Below are 16,304 nucleotides of genomic sequence, written 5' to 3' on the forward strand. Positions count from 1 at the left end.
CTGCAAAGACCACAATAATGATAATTAACTTGCTGAATTTAGAAGATTATGCTGTTAATTAGTTGCAAAATAAAGATAAGTAATAGAGCAGCAGATGGTCGGATAACACCCAGGAGAAGGAGGGTTATTACTCTGATGAGCTTTTGTGACAGATATGAAATATGGATCTGACTTTTTCATAAGTTCTTCCTAGAGACTAGTACCTGGTTTCTGGAAGCTGATGATGGAGCGACCTATTCCTACCAAATTTTGACAGATGTCTGAGGGGATTGTTTTCAAGGGTACAAAATACACAACTAACAGAAGTCTGGGTGGATATACGTGAATGGAAAAAGAGAGTTCGTGCTATATTCTTTAATAGTGTCATATTTCTACAACATGCATACACTGAGGGCGGTACAAATAAAGGCTCCCGAGACCTCCTGGAACCGATGTTTCTGTTCTGGGTGGATGCTCGCTGGTTGAATTACCTTCTGGCTTCTATTGTTTCTCTGGAGGCTCTGAAAAGCTGGTAAAATTTAGTTTGCAAAATGTTGTTTATGAACCTTTGTGCAAAGTTCTAGTAGTTAGTGGGCTCAGGTCAATTATTGCTTTTGCAGCAGTAGAAATCGAAGGAGCAGGATGGACATTTTTTGTCAAACGAAGGAAATTATAACAGTGAATGTGGTTTTGGTTCTGGAAACGTAATTTATTCCAAAATTGAATGGCAAAATAGAATGAAATTTCGAACAACGTTTATCACGTTTCTGATGCCATCATTGAATGTTCTTACAAAATTTTTGGTATGAAAGTTTGTCCAAAAATCTACCAGTGTATACCCAGCTTAAATGGGATGTCTCTGCTAAAATTCCAGGGTTTGTTCTCCCCCCAGCCACTGAGAATTCAGCGAACTAATCCTGCTCATTCCTTGCACAATAAAATATATGAAACATCCTTGTGATAGGTGTGGTGGGGTGGAACCAGGAATTCCTGTAAGGAGATCTTTATGACAAAGTTTGAAAAGATATATGAAAACAATTCAGCTACTTATGGTGACTTTTTGCTCCGTTGTCCTCAAGCATTATCCTACTTGAAAAACCCTCAGAAGCCAACACTTCTGGGAGTGTCAGATACCTAATGCCCCTCTGTGTCCTGTGGTTCCATCTGTTGCCCCATTCACACCTGAGTGTTTTGCGGCGTGTTTTCTGAAACGCAACAACACTTAATATGAAGAATCCTATTATTCTCAATAGTGCCCGTTCACACCAGCGCATATGTTTCTTAACACTTGTAGCTTTAAAAAGTACATGAGCTCCTTTTTTTTATGCAGAATCTGGCACTTTTGGTCCCATAGACTTTGATGGGAGTGCCTGAAAAACGCATGTAATGTGCATATTATAGCAAGGTGTCAGTACTGTCACAAATTAACGTCGCAGCTGACCTATTACTACAAACTGGTGTTTTACAGATCTGCAGCTGGCTGTTCTTTTACTTGTAGTTGCATTACATGTGGTGGTTGCTACCTTGCTCTTGCACTGGTCTGGCAGCTTTAGATGTTGCCTGATGTCACCTGCTGATTGCTATGCAGCTTCTCAGCCAATGAGTATTGCCAGTTTGTGGCCAATCCTTCCTATTGCTCACCTTATTTAAATTTGGTGCAGCCCACAGCTCGCTGCCTGACCAATGCTTTTCCTAGCTAGTTGCTGAGCCCCTGTGCACTGTCAAATGTGCTGTTTTCATTGCTGTTCCATGTACCGACGTGGGATTTGTTCCTAGTAATCATCGTCCACTGCCCCTTCTGACCTTTGGCTTGTCTCTGGGTGTCCGTGTCTGTTGGCTGTCCTGACCTTCAGCTTTGTCTCCTGGTATTCCTCGTCCACAGCCTGCCCTCACCTTTGGCCTTGTTTGTTGATGACTGTTGTCCACCATTGGCTGAGTAGGGTGAACCTAGGGGTCACGACCTGGGTTCAGCATACAGCAAAAACCATCTACGCCATCAGGAGCTCTGGTGAATACTGTGGTGCCCCTAGACTACGTGCTTGGGGATCCCACGCTACCTACTCTGCATTGCGGCATTCTATACTTTACTCCAAGAAACTGATTTTACGGTTAAGTCAAAAATCCTGTTTTCTTGATCTTACAAGTACAGGACACGGGCAATTCAGAGACGACTAAGACGTCCAAAAGCAATAAAATACTGAGGATTTTCTGGAGTGGGGTTATCTGAGGGTTCTCACAGCTCTGGCCAGTGTCCAATCACCTGATGATATCTGCATATTACATCTCAGAATCTGCCTGTCCTGTCCTGTACTCCCAAAAAAATGTTTTTTTTACTGGTACGTTAAATAACCTATTATTTTTGTAGCTATAATTCTACAATTATCCCTTACTTAGATCTTCTTAATGCTATCATAGCTCTCTACTGATTGGGCAGAGCTGTATGTTCTCTGTGTACAGTTCACTTATACAAGCTTTTATGTATTTGCGTCATGCTGATTTATGTTAGTCCCGACAGATGTGTTTTGTGGCAGTATAATTTTGTAAATTGAGAATGAAAAAAGTGCCATTCTTTAGACTAATGTAGCCATTGTTCTCTCCTGGCAGCTTTTTGTTTTGTATTAAACTGTACATACAGTTTGGTAAGCGCCATTAACCCTCAACTGTTCCCAATAGTACCAGCAACATATTGCTCTAGAGGGGTGTAAAGATTAAGCAAATCTCATTGTGTACATTTATTTCATTTAACAAATCTAGAGGGGAATAAACAGTATCCTTGTTTTTGCCCTACAGTGCTAAGTCACACCTAATCAGTTAGTTTAAACTGTGTGAGACTGTGACATATTGCCCATGTCTGTGAGACCATACGGTATATGCTGTGTGTTCTGGGCACATGAGGAGATGATGAGATATCATGGCTCTGCTTGCCTTGCATGAGATTGCTGTCTTAGTCTGCAGTCATTCTTCACAATAATGGTATTTATGTATTTTAGACTGCCTTGTATGTATATTATCCAGATATTTATTTCTATTTTGCTCAAAAACCACAGATCATCTCTGTGTTAGGTTGTTTAAATGGTGCAAAGGCTTAATGAACCTCTTCTCCTCTCTCTGGTGTGAATAGAGCCCAGAAATGCCATGGGGTTACATTGGGATGCTTTTTTTGGTCTGAGAACAAACTGTTCTGGTCTGGACATGACCCGGACATGGTGTGAACAAGTCCCGAAGCCAGTAAAGCATGATCAGTAGATTGCGGGTATAATGCTCTGGCTCCTGCAGAGTCTTCCTCCCATCCATTTTCCTACCTCGGTATGGACATTCAGTAACACAGATTGGAGGAAGAATGAATGGACTACAAGTGCGATGACATCACCGCACTTGTATTCCATTGAGAACACGTCCCTCTGCTGCATAGGCTGATGGAACATGTAGTTTCTCCATTCACAGATCCTGTCAAATGATCTGGGAATAGGTGACACAGCTGTATGGGTGGAGAAATGCACAGCCGCATTGAATTCAAACAGGTAAGTGTGGGGGTAGGTGGGGGGTTTGTGATCTGACCTTGTTTCACGTTACACCCTAAATATGGGTATAACATGAAACATGGTCAGAAAAGTAAGCATGGTCTCTAAGCCATGTGGGGCTTAGTAGTCTCCCAGTAGTCACCATCAGATGTGACTAATTCTGCTGGCCACTGGGACACAAGAATTGGACCACTCTAATCCAGGAACCATAGTGGCACCAGAAGGTAGCCTGGCTATTCTGCATATTCTTAACATCCAGACCGTAACATTTAAAGTGTATGTTACCCTACAAAATAATATTACATAATGTATATACATGTCAGGCTGGATAACTGGGCCGGGAGTGGAACCCCTTGGCAGGGACGAAAACAATAAGTGCATATAATTGTCATAAGTGACAATTATACAAAATGTCCACTCCAACTTATATATAGTCCATATGAAAATATTCCCAAAATTGATATGATCAAAAATAAATGTAAAGAAATCCTTGTGTTCACTTTCTTTGCATCAGTCAGTCAAATAATCATTGCATATAAAGTTCCACAATCACTCGTGACTTCTGTGCTTCAATTCCTCGTCAATTAATCACCAGTGATCCACCTCCAAGTGCACAAACACTAGCACACTCACCAGATAATTCTGACCACCCAGTGGTCTTCAAACGCTCTGCAAAATTCTCTGGTGTCCGATGCCTCCCTCTCCACTGAATCACCAACACCTGAAAATGATGAATCTGCTCGATGTCTCTCCCAACTCTCTCTTATCCACTCAAAATAGAAAACCAAGATCACACATAGTGTAAAACTGCTAGATGATAGTTTATTCATAAAAATCAGAACACTTACATTTAAAAGGGTTTTTCAGCGCTGTAAAAACATAAAATCGGCTTGTACGAGCTCAGCTCTGTCTCCTCCACTCCATACACTAGCGTCAGCGTGTAGCTCCTCCCCTATGCGTTTCGTCCAATGGACTTTCTCAAGGGTGAGGAGCTACGCGTGCACTCGCCTCGTGAATGCGCACTGGCGATCCCAGCACCAGATGCCCTGCCAGGAGGAGGAGCCCGTGCCCGATGCCGGCGAGCCTGGTGAGGAACGGCCCCTCTGGGTCCCTGACAATATGTCTGTTTTGTTTGTTTGTTTTTTTAATGTAGCCTGCTGGTGCTTTAGAGCTTCAATTTGAAATCAGAAATATCTGGTGATCCTGTTGGCTCCCTTTCTGCCTTTTTTTTCATTTTGACCACAGGAAGCACGAAGCAGATCTGTGCTGGTGTAGTCAATTTACTTCTCTGTGCTTCCTCTTTGGAGATCCAGGGTGCCATGATAATGCACGGCGTGCCTATATCTGCTATAATCAGTTTGTCAGTCACACCTCCACCCAGCCCTGCTGCATTGATTGACAGCAGCTCCCAGCAGGAGCCGCTGCTGCTAGCAAGTACACCTGTACACTTCCTCCACACAGCCTTCATGTATTGATTGGGAGCCGTTGCAGCTAGCACGTACGCTTATTTGGATAAAAAAATATCATTAGTGCCCACCCACTAATCTGACATGCCCCTTGATAGACACCTGAAGGCTGTGCTGTCAGCACCTAGAAAATAGCTAGGTCTTCTAGCATCCAGGGCAACGAAGCCAAAGTGTGCCGCCCCATCCCTTTCACCTCCCGACGAGAATGATAATAGAGCATTCATACAGACTGCAACTAAAATTATTGTAAAAATACAAATAGGAGCCAGTGTCATAGCATGGGACCCAACTTTCAAACTTGACAGCCTAGCTCTGCAGATTATACTAAAGCTGGCCATAGACTGTTCTATTTTTTTTTGCTCAACCTGGGGGCTGAACGACAAAAAATAGAACAGATTCCTCCTTCAATGCTTAGGAGCGTGGATCAAGGAATCCCAGCTCATTGGCTGCCGGCTCTATTTGTTTGAAAATATTCAGACTGCCTCCTTTAATCAGCTAGTTCATCTAGAACCGGATGAAATGTGTAGTGTATGGCCAACTTAAGAGAGCAGGAGGAGTGGGGGTCAGCTGTGTCATCTTCTTTTTCCCTCCTCCTGCACCCTCCCAGACAGGTGCTCTTCTGCCTTGGTTGAACTGGCCTTGCCTACATTGCCTTCTGTCTTGACCATAGCATCACCTGGGGCTGCAATCCTCTCCTAAATACCGAGGACAGAATGAACAGTTGAGACAAACAGGGATTTATTTTCATATCTTAGGTTTGCTATATAATGGATCTTTCCATAATATAATGTACTAATCTTCATAGATATAACATTTACATTGCTGTTGTAATTTCTATGGGGCCATCAGCAGCTCTGCAGGTCCTTAAAAAGCTTAGAACAGCTGCATGTAATAAATGTAGGAGATAGTGTATAGTGATCGTCTGTGTGTATTGCAGTTCTGTAGAACAGCAGCAATTATTCACTTGGCCTTCAAGTTCTGGTATTGTAGAAGGATGTGGTTGCCCTAATTGCCATTGTATGATGGACATTAGAGATCCTGTAGGAACTTGTTCATTGTACAAGTACCTGTACTAGCATAACTTGAACTTAATGACCATTTAGAAGATTAATGCATCTTCCTAAGTCGAAAAACCTTTATGTCAGCTAATAGAAATAATGAGAGAAAGGTCACAGAGAAATAACCCCATATCTCTAGTGAGAGTGTCTAGTCTTAATAACAGAAGACCTCTGGCTTATGGTTGAAAAGATGTTCCTGGCCTTTCTTAAACCTTGACATCAGCACAGTATGAATGTTGTACATATTTTCCATGTACAAATATTGACTGTTTTAAGTGCATGCCCTCATGGACCTGTGCTTGGTCCATTTGCTGAGTATTTTCAAGTTTATTTCCTGAATACTTTTCTGAAAATGAAATAAAGTTAACAAGGACAAGGATTATAATGCACACTTGAAGAAAAACAAATGTCAAAGAAAATTCAATTTTGGCTTAATATAATTGCTTAAGATAAACTAGCTGTAGCTGGCTAATGACAACATGAGGTGTCAACTTCCATTTCCGGTGCCACCTGGAGCCCCTCTTTGGGTTTCCCCCTTCAGTAGAGAATACATGAAGGTGTATGTATATGTCTAATGTATGTGCATAGCAGCTATCTTCAGGAGGGCAATGGGCAATGTTGGAGCTCAAAAATGGATCTATAGAGCTGGAATGTTTTGGCTGCTTTCTGTCATACTGTATATAGGATAATTTCTCAGCTTTATCTTTCCATTGTAAGGTAATAAATATTCTTATATAATATGCACATATATTTTCTGTACCTGGAAGCATCATTCTGATATCATTTGATAAAATCACTTTTTTGAGCCATCTGTACTCGCTATTGTCCCAGTCAGTCATTATTGTTGTTCTAAAATAAGGCTAGCACACTGTATACATATGCAGTTCTGGTCCATACAATCATTTGTGTTCATAGAGTTCTAAAGAACGATCTTCCAGCTATCTCACGATTGCAGAGAACTTTAGTGACACACATGTTGGAATTGATCAGTCTTTGTATTAGTGGCAGACAGATTCTTGTATTTTACTGGCAGAGGGAAAAAATATTGTGCCCCTCCAAGAAGTTCTTATTTGATTTGAGTTTGATTGAAATTTGGCCGGTAAAATATGATTTGATTTTGGTTACAATGGTTATCAATTTTTTTTTCTTCAGAGATTAAAAGCTGCTTTAACCCAGCAGCATCCTCAGGTAACGAATGGTGAAACCACCAAGGGACAGAGCAGCGGAGTAGCAAAAATTCAGGCAGAAGAATCCCATCCACAGTCACTACAGCAGCCTGCCACATCCACTACTGAAACACCGGTAAGAGGCTTGGTACAAGAATAGAGTGTTATGATACGGTATGGTGTATGTATTATGGCAGACCTGGGCATTTTACAGCCCTTGGGCCACATCTGGCCCTCTGTGTATGTGCGGCCTGCCGACCTGCACTTTGTTGTGGCCGGCTGATAGTGGATGCACCACTCTCCAAGGCCAGTACATCCACTGCAAGTAATAGCCCAGCGCAAGTCGGCGATTGGTCCATGTCCAGACCGCATTTCTCTTCAGTCCTTGGTTGCTAGGACTGCTGAGCTGTTCTAAAAACAAGTGACAAATGTGTTCCTCCCCCAGCATTACCAACGTCCTCCTCCATCCACTTCTGCAGCTCCCGCCTATGGCCTGTAAAAACACAAAATAAGATAAAAATGGTATACACTGAGTGGCCAGATTATTATGACCACCCCATCAGTACTACGTTGGGCCACGAGATGACTCCACAAGACGACTTTGTTGGGCCGCCTCATGACTCCACGAGATGTTGAAAGGTGATGCGAGGAATCTGAGACACTGCACTGTTGCCCTTCTGTTGTCTTGTACCAGTCTTGCCCCTCTCCGTTCTGCCCTAACATTGACTAGTCGCTGACGGCCACAATTCACACGTTCAGACCCAGATTTTCGGCTGGCAGTCCAGTCTTTAAACACTTTAACAATGATCCCCTCTTGAAAATGTAACAAATTCTGCTGTTTTGCTGATACTCGCTCCATGGCTCGCACCAACAATCATCCCACGTTCAAAGGCTGTTAAATCGCATTGTTTACCCATATCTTCAGAAAATCACTTCTACTGTCGTGGTAAACAACCTGCTTCCCTATTTATAATGGTCTGGCCCTCCAGCAACTTCAGCGCGAAATTATAGCCAATTATAGCTAATTTGCCTACAAACGTCAGGTGGTCATAATAAACTGGCCACTCACTGTATGCTACATACTAATTATCAGATTATGTGGGAACAGTGTGGGGACAATAATGCTTCATTCAGGGCCCGTTCATACCTATGCTGTGGCATTAAATTAATGCACGGTACCATGCAACTCACCTATCGGGCGTTACAGTGCTGCGAATGCTTGTAACGCACAGTAATGCTGTACCGCGCGTTGTAGTGCCGTCAATCGCATTGCAGGCAGGAAGTGCGTTTAGGGTGCCATTCAAATGAATGGCAATGTACCTGCTGCACTGTAACACACAGTCAGTGTATTGCACGGTACCATGCATTAATCAGTTTGGCCCTCCAAAGCCATCCCGGTTTCTCATGTGGCCCCTCGAAAAAAATGATTTGCCCACCCCTGTATTATAGGATCAGTAGCCTCTTAGACCAGCTTGTTCAGTCATACAGATTAATGGTGGAATAATGTCTGTTTTCATTGACTTTTATTAGCGAGTTATTGTTACATTTATTAAACATTTCTTAAATCAATTTCACATTCTTACATGTTTGCTGTGCAATGTTTTCCTAATCATATTTCACATTTTGACCCCCCCCCGGACTCTCCACCTTTTTTTTAATACTTATTGTACTTTGCTCTGATTTGTTGTGTTTAATGAGTATTAGAGATAGAAAGGACCGACAGGATAGTTCTGGGAGGGTTTTTATTATTAAATCAAGAAAAGAATATTAATGTGAGTCAGGAATGTAGAAATGGAAAGAAAGAAAGAAAATTTGTATCATGCTTCTTGTTCCTTTTAAAATTTGCCATACCAAAATGACAAAGTAATATTAAACAATATATTTAGCATGACTTTAAGATGCAAATCTATGTTTTTCATTTTTCAAATATCCACTATTTTTTTTCCTTCTTCTGGAATTTTGTGGGTAGGGTTTAACTAGTAAAAAAAAAAAAAACCTGAGCATTAGATTTCACTGCCTCCTACTGATCATCTCATGTCAATTTAGTAGCGGAGATCTATTTCAGCTAACATCTGTCATTTTCTATAGCAATTTTTTTTATGTGACATTACCAATTTTGCATGCTTCTATATTTTTGATATTGTATTAAAAATGAAGACTTTTGTAGATTAGCCTCTAGAGCAGCAGTAAAGCTCAATTCACACATAGTGATTTGAATTCAGCATGTGTTTTCACGAGAAAAAATTGTGCGAACGTACATGTGCACAAAAATGCGCAAATTTTAATACACACGACGGTATGTGTTCGCTCACTTCCCGATCTACTGAGCCGACCTGTGACAGTTTCATTGTCACAGGTTGGCTAGAACTATGAGGATGAGTGAAAAGGACTCGCCTCATAGTTCTCCTTTTAAAGAATCAAAGACTTTACCTCCACTCTATGTGCACCAAAATGGCTTTGTGAACCCAGTTATTACCTTGTAACAGTAGTGGTGACATCATCACTGAGCTGCACAGCCTGTGCAAAAAGCAGAGCTGTGGGTGGCACCCAGCAGGACCTCCCAATACAGGTGGCCTGTAGAACACTACAGAGGGATGGGTATAAGACCAGTCACCCTGCACAAGGAATAAGTGCTACAGTGTCCAGTCTATATTACAGGAAACTCCTTCAGAGACGCAAAGTGAAGGAGTTGTTTCATGCTGGATTACTGCACAGATCTGGAAGAAATACACAAAGCATACCAAGATTCAAGTAGGACAACACCTGCCTCTTGTATTTGTTGAGTATGAGTTGAGCTCTAAAAGTTCAATACACACATATAAGATTATGTGCCTCAATTGGATCTCTATCACTTTACCTATATATCTAAGAAATACTTGAAAAGACTATACTTCCCTTTAACACCTGAGTTTTAATTGCTAGCTGAATATAAGGATATTGTATTTCCTTTGAGGGCTTCTAAATTATGTTTTTAAGTAGTTGCAGTACATGTTGTTCAGATGTATTGAAACAATTGTGATTCGTATGTGTTATTGTTGCTTTATGGTGTCTGAAATGGCACATGCTGCTTTTCAGCAATGAAAGAGCGATTTTATACTTCTGTTCCGTGTACTTCCTCTGCGTTTACTGAACAGAAGGCTGTTCTGGGAGATTACTTCACCAGCTGTTGTAGAACTTGTTTAAAGTTTCCTTCTCTCTTTGCAGCGTCTCAGTCAGTTTGCTCTTTGGATAAGTTTTCGATACAGATCAGCGAGAGATCAACTACTTTGCCCTTGTTTTTCTAGGCCTCTCCAGCTCCCCCTGCACCACAAACCCAAAGCACAGGGGGGCGCCGGAGAAAAGCAGCAAGCGATGACCCAGATGAGAAGAGGAGGAAATTTCTGGAACGGAACCGTGCAGCTGCTTCTAGGTGTAGGCAGAAGAGGAAAGTGTGGGTGCAGTCCTTGGAGAAGAAAGCAGAAGACCTAGGTTCATTTAATGTACAGCTACAGGTAACAGACTTATATACAAGTGCTTCGGGCAGCAGAGTCCCAATGATGAGATGATATCATGAATGCAGTGTGATGACCATGACTAATATTTGCTATGCTGTGATGGACAATGAAGCCATGGTGTTCGAATAACACTTTCATTGCTCTTATAAGGTAAAGTAATTGGCTTTCTTGTTTCAATAAACCAGCAATCTTTTTATCTCATAGGACCTGCGAGTTTCCAGATTTTACTCCAATCTGTAACAAAATAATAATAATAAATAATAATAAATTCCCCAGTTCCGTGCCACCTAATCCCACCTCCAATAATGACTAAATAAATAGAAACTCGAAAAATAAACACACAATAAGACTAATAACCAAATATAAATCCCTTTCCAACAATTAAATCAACTCTGCTAAGCTGCTGTTTATAATTATCAATGAGAGCCAACATCAAGAACAGTCATCAGTGAACCCGCACTACAGTGGCCGATCACCTGTCTTCACTCCCGGAAGAGGCATAGCGGAATGTCACAGGATGGTGGATTTGGATAAGTTTAAGGGGCTTAGAAAGGGTCTTTTTTTTAATGTGCATAGGTGAAGGTGGGATTGGTGAGAGGAATGTGGGGTACTTCATTATTTTGTCTAAAGATGAACTTTAGCAGACTAGTTGGGAGAGATACCCAAATGAGCAGTAAAAGGACTTTAAGGACAATTAAACCCTACTACTGCTAGCAAGCAGTAGATTATATGCAAAAACATTTTTTTTTTTAAAAGAGACAAAAAAAGGTTAAAACATACCTGTGTCTCCGCCGCGCGCTCCCGTCTGAAGATCTGACATTTTTCGGGCGTGCGCATGCGCAGTTGAGATCTTCGGCCGGGAGAATTGGAGAGACACAGGGTAAGTCAATGCATGCAGCCCAGCAGCGTGCAGGCACACAGACTCTGTGGGACACAGAAGACACAGCAGTCAGAGTTGGATCGGAGGCACCAGCGCTGGAGGGACTCCTGAAAACTACTGGAAGGAAGAAGATGATCAGATCAAGAGGCAGCATTTAAGGGGTAAGTCCTTGAAGCAGCAGCATGGCGGGGGATTTATACTTTTATGTCACTTTAAATACTTTCCTGGAGAAAACAATGCTCCGGCTTGCCTCTTGCCTCTGTTGAAATAGATGGTAAAAGTTTAGGCTGGCTATCCTCCTCTTCCACAGAGATCATTTGATCAAGTCTAAGATTTTGACCACATAACCAGCACTGGAGTGAGTGGAGCAACATTTTGCCAAGAAAGGGAAGTATTTCAACCCCTTTTTTTAAAATCTATCACAGCTTTACATTGAGGCCGTATTCACACTTGCAAATGGGGCCAATCACACGAGTCTCACGAACCACTCTGTGAGACTCATGCTATCAGCTGTGGGCAGGAGGCGTTGTACAAAAATTCTGTGTCCAGTGGCAATCATCCACAGGTAATCGCAGCATGTGCATGTTCAGTGTCTCTTGCCCGCAGCTGATCTCATGGAGCAATACGTGAGACTCTTGCTATCAGCCCCCATTCGCAAAGTGTGAATAGGGCCTAAGATTTGAACATGGGTCTACATGAACTTTAAATAGATCAAACCTTTTATGTAAACCAACATATTTATTTATTTATTTATTATTGGTATTTGTAGAGCACCAACAATTTTTACGCAACACTTTACATAGAGCAGATTCACATCAGTCCCTGCTCTCAAGGAGCTTACAATCTAAGGACATGTGAATATTCTGTAATTTTAGTATGAGTACTATAGTATTGTTGTAAAATAAACCCCTTTTTTTAAGGTTAGTTGTAAAATCACCAGATACAATGAAGACAAAAAAAACAAATGAAATGATATCTAGTGACATTTTGGGAACTGAAAGTTTTATTGCAAAAGTTTGCATTACATAAATGGTGTGCGGTTTAATGAAATGCCTTCCATGATGAATCTCACAATTAGACGGCAGAGCTGATGACAGTTGTCATTTCAGCTGTATGTGTATTTGTAGCCTTCTGTGTTCCCCAGGCCGTAGTTCTGATAGGGGATCATTATGTTAATTCAAGCCATAACCAGCTGCAACTTATTTTGGGGCATTGCCAAGGAAGGAACAACATCTTCACACACAGATAGTGACAAGTGTACTTGAAAGGATTTTTTAAGGCAATTAAAACCCGCGTAGTTTATTCCATTCATTAAATGAAACATATTCCGATCCTGAAAGCAAACAGAAAGATGCCTCTTAGGGATGCAATAAAACACTGACGCTTTAATCATTTCATGGAATTCATTGTGCCGTCATGCTGCTAGGTTATCACAGACTTTTGGATATAAAGAGGGGAAATACAACCATTTGTTTGTTTTTGTATGAATTTTATTTGAATAATTCACACGTTTATTCTATTGTTTCTTATGCAGATAAATATAATTGAACAATTCTAAAGTTATGATAGCCAGATTTATAATCAAGGACATCTTTGTTTCACTAAAAAGTCTTTTTCTCTTTTTATAACATGGATTTGCAACCACAATCATTATTAAGAGGGTTATTCACTATAGAGCCGAAGGATCCAGCCGTAGCTTCGGCTGATCCTTCAGCTCAATTTGGCCACAGGAGTAACCGAAGGGCTGCTGCACGGGCTATTCACAATAGCCTGTACAGCAGCCGGGCGGCTCGGCCGTGTCGAAGGCATATGCTCCAGCCAAGCCGTAGTGACACCCGAAGCAATGAGAAATGTCGGCCGATGGGCCGACCTTTCTTCACACAAATGACAGCTGAGTGGAGCCAGGCTTGCTCTGCCCAGTTGTAATGACAGATCAGCATCCCCAAATTACCTGGGGACGCTGATCTGTCATTAAAAAATAACTGGGCGGAGCTGGCCGTGACATCGCCGCCGGCTCCGCCCAGTTGTTATTTTTTGCCCAGGACCTGCTAGAAGACTGCCAGCCAATAGGAAATAGTTGGGCGGAGCTAGAGGTGATGTCACCGCTAGCTCCTCCCAATTGTTTATATTTTGCCGGCATCTGTCAGATTCTACATGATGCAGTGGGAGCTAGTCACGTGCGGTTGGGTCGGAGTTCTTTTTTAAAAAAGTATTCTTTATTTATTTTTTACTTTTCTTTCAAATATTTTCGTTCTTTTTCTATTCTGCTTGCTACCCCTGAAGCCGGCGGCATTCGGCTATTCACTCACTGCCGTTCGGCCCCTATGAGAATGAACTGCCGGATGTTGGATCGGCTTAGTCGGACTCCTTCTGCACTACGGCTCAGCAATACTGAGTCAGAGAGAATAGCCGAACGTTGTGCAGCAGTGTTCACTTCGGGTCAGTTATTCACTCGGCTGCCTTCGACAGCTAAGTGAATAACCCTCATAGTGTTTTGACAGCTAACAGAGAAAACCAAATAACTGCTTATAAAATATTAAAGGAGAACCTGAGTCATGCAACAATATGAGTTGCATAATAACCAGCCATGTTCCATTGATGTTTTTTTGTTTTTACATGTGAGATGCAAAAATCTTAGTATTAGCTGAGCTCTCGGTAAATAGCTAAATATACAGATGGAATACATAGAGTAATTAAAAGCTGTGTTAACTGCCAAAAGGTTTGTAATCCTGTCAATCCAGTCCTGAGGTTTACACAGCTCTGCCACCCATCACAGTGCTGTCTGGCAGGGAAGGTGGTCTAATCTTTTTCTGCTGCTCCACTTCCCTAACTTGTGACTGGTCATGGAATAGAGAAGCAGCACACTGATGAGCTCTTCTCCTTGTCACTTTGACCTGTACTCCTGACAATATTCTCATTGAACTGCACACACCTCAGTGGCTCTTTTGCAGCTTTGCCCTCCCCCTCTCTGAGCTTTGCTGTACAGATACTGCAAGAGGCTGATAATTAGGGTTCTTAGAATGCTTTCAAGATGCATTCAAAAGAAAACACCTAAGGATGTATTGCTTACAGAGCTTCATATCTGCCTGGGGTTCAGCTTTAGAATTAAAAGCCGCACTCTAGGCAGATATAAAAGGCCATTATTTTATACTGTTATATATATTTTTTAATATTTAAAAAAAATATTAAAATTATTTTTAAAAGCTATAAAAAAATGTTAAAGCAGAACTTGCAGTGGGGCTACCTTCGTTATGGACTAGGGAGGAAAATAACAAAGTTATACTTAGCTATACTCACCTCACGTATAGAACGTGATGATTTATGGGACCCTAGACCTCTACAGCAGCAGAGGGGGAGAGAGGCTCCAGGTACCTCCTAAGAGCCGGTCAGATCCAAGGATCAGGTGGGTATAACTTTGTTATTTTCCTCCCTAGACCAAAATGAACATGTAGCCCTTGCAGTGTGGGAGTAGCCCCACTGCAAGGGTTAATATTAATTTTCCCCAGAGTTCTTCTTTAATGAAATGTTACTCAACCATAGGAGTATCAGAATGCTGAGTTGATATGCCTGTCGTCTGTGTTTCTAAATAGTGGCGTTTTCATACATGAACATGATTTGAAGAAGTGTGTACGTGTGTGTGTGTGTGTGTGTGTGTATACATATATATTACACACACACATACACTGAGTGGCCAGATTATTATGACCACCTGACGTGTGTAGGCAAATTAGCTATAATTTCGCGCTGAAGTTGCTAGAGGGCCAGACCATTATAAATAGGGAAGCAGGTTGTTTACCACGACAGTAGAAGTGATTTTTTTCTGAAGATACGGGTAAACAACGCGATTTAACAGCCTTTGAACGTGGGATGATTGTTGGCGCGCGGAGCCATGGAGCGAGTATCAGCAAAACAGCAGAATTCGTTAAATGTTCAAGAGCAGCTGTTGTTAAAGTGTTTAAAGACTGGACTGTCAGCCGAAAATCTGGGTCTGAACGTACACATTGTGGCCGTCAGCGACTAGTCAGTGTTAGGGCAGAACGGTGAGTGGCAAGACTGGTACAAGACAATTCAAAAAACAGGCCGTGGATTGCCTCACTATAGGCACCCTAAATGCACCCCTCCCCCTATGATACGTAGAGTAAGAAAAATAGGAGGAAAAGAATAGGGTTTCTGGAGGGGTATAATAGACCATGCATATAGAAATATGTAAAAAGTGTCAACATTTATTTAAACATACATATAAATAGATACAATTCAGGCATTGCATGAATCATGTGTTGTAATTAATTTTTTATCTATTTATATGTATGTTTAACCACTTGCCGTCCGCCCGTAGTAAAAAAAATGGACGGACGGCACTGCAGCATTGGCGGGTTGCCGTCTCCAGACGGCAATTTTTTTTCTGCTCGCGCGCGCGCCCCCTAAAGTACAGCGCTGCATGACGGAATAAATGTCAGTCAAAGTACCGCAGCGCTGAATACTGAAAAATGGCCTGGATGGGAAGGGGGTTTAACACCGCGGATGTCAACTGGTTAAATTTTGACACTTTTTACATATTTCCATATGCATGGTCTATTATACCCCTCCAGAAACCCTATTCTTTTCCTCCTATTTTTCTTATGGTACAAGACAACTGAAGGGCATCAGTGCAGTGTCAGATTCCTCGCATCACCTTTCAACATCTCGTGGAGTCACGAGGCGGCCCAACGAAGTCATCTCGTGGAGTCATCTCGTGGCCCA

General features: G+C 41.8%; 1 protein-coding gene across 2 annotated transcripts in view; it reads left to right on the forward strand.

Annotated features, from left to right (window-relative positions):
- The window catches only part of ATF2 (activating transcription factor 2), an 87,761-nt gene that overhangs the window by 47,393 nt on the left and 24,064 nt on the right, over positions 1 to 16,304 (forward strand). For both annotated transcript variants that reach the window (XM_018572382.1, XM_018572388.1), the window contains exons 9-10: positions 7,177 to 7,326; positions 10,475 to 10,681. In XM_018572382.1, the coding sequence (XP_018427884.1) occupies positions 7,177 to 7,326; positions 10,475 to 10,681 (357 nt within the window). The remainder of the gene's footprint in view (positions 1 to 7,176; positions 7,327 to 10,474; positions 10,682 to 16,304) is intronic.

This window comes from Nanorana parkeri, unplaced genomic scaffold (genome assembly GCF_000935625.1).
Source record: "Nanorana parkeri isolate BGI_ZX_2015 unplaced genomic scaffold, ASM93562v1 scaffold44, whole genome shotgun sequence".
In the NCBI taxonomy this organism is placed as follows: Eukaryota; Metazoa; Chordata; class Amphibia; order Anura; family Dicroglossidae; genus Nanorana; species Nanorana parkeri.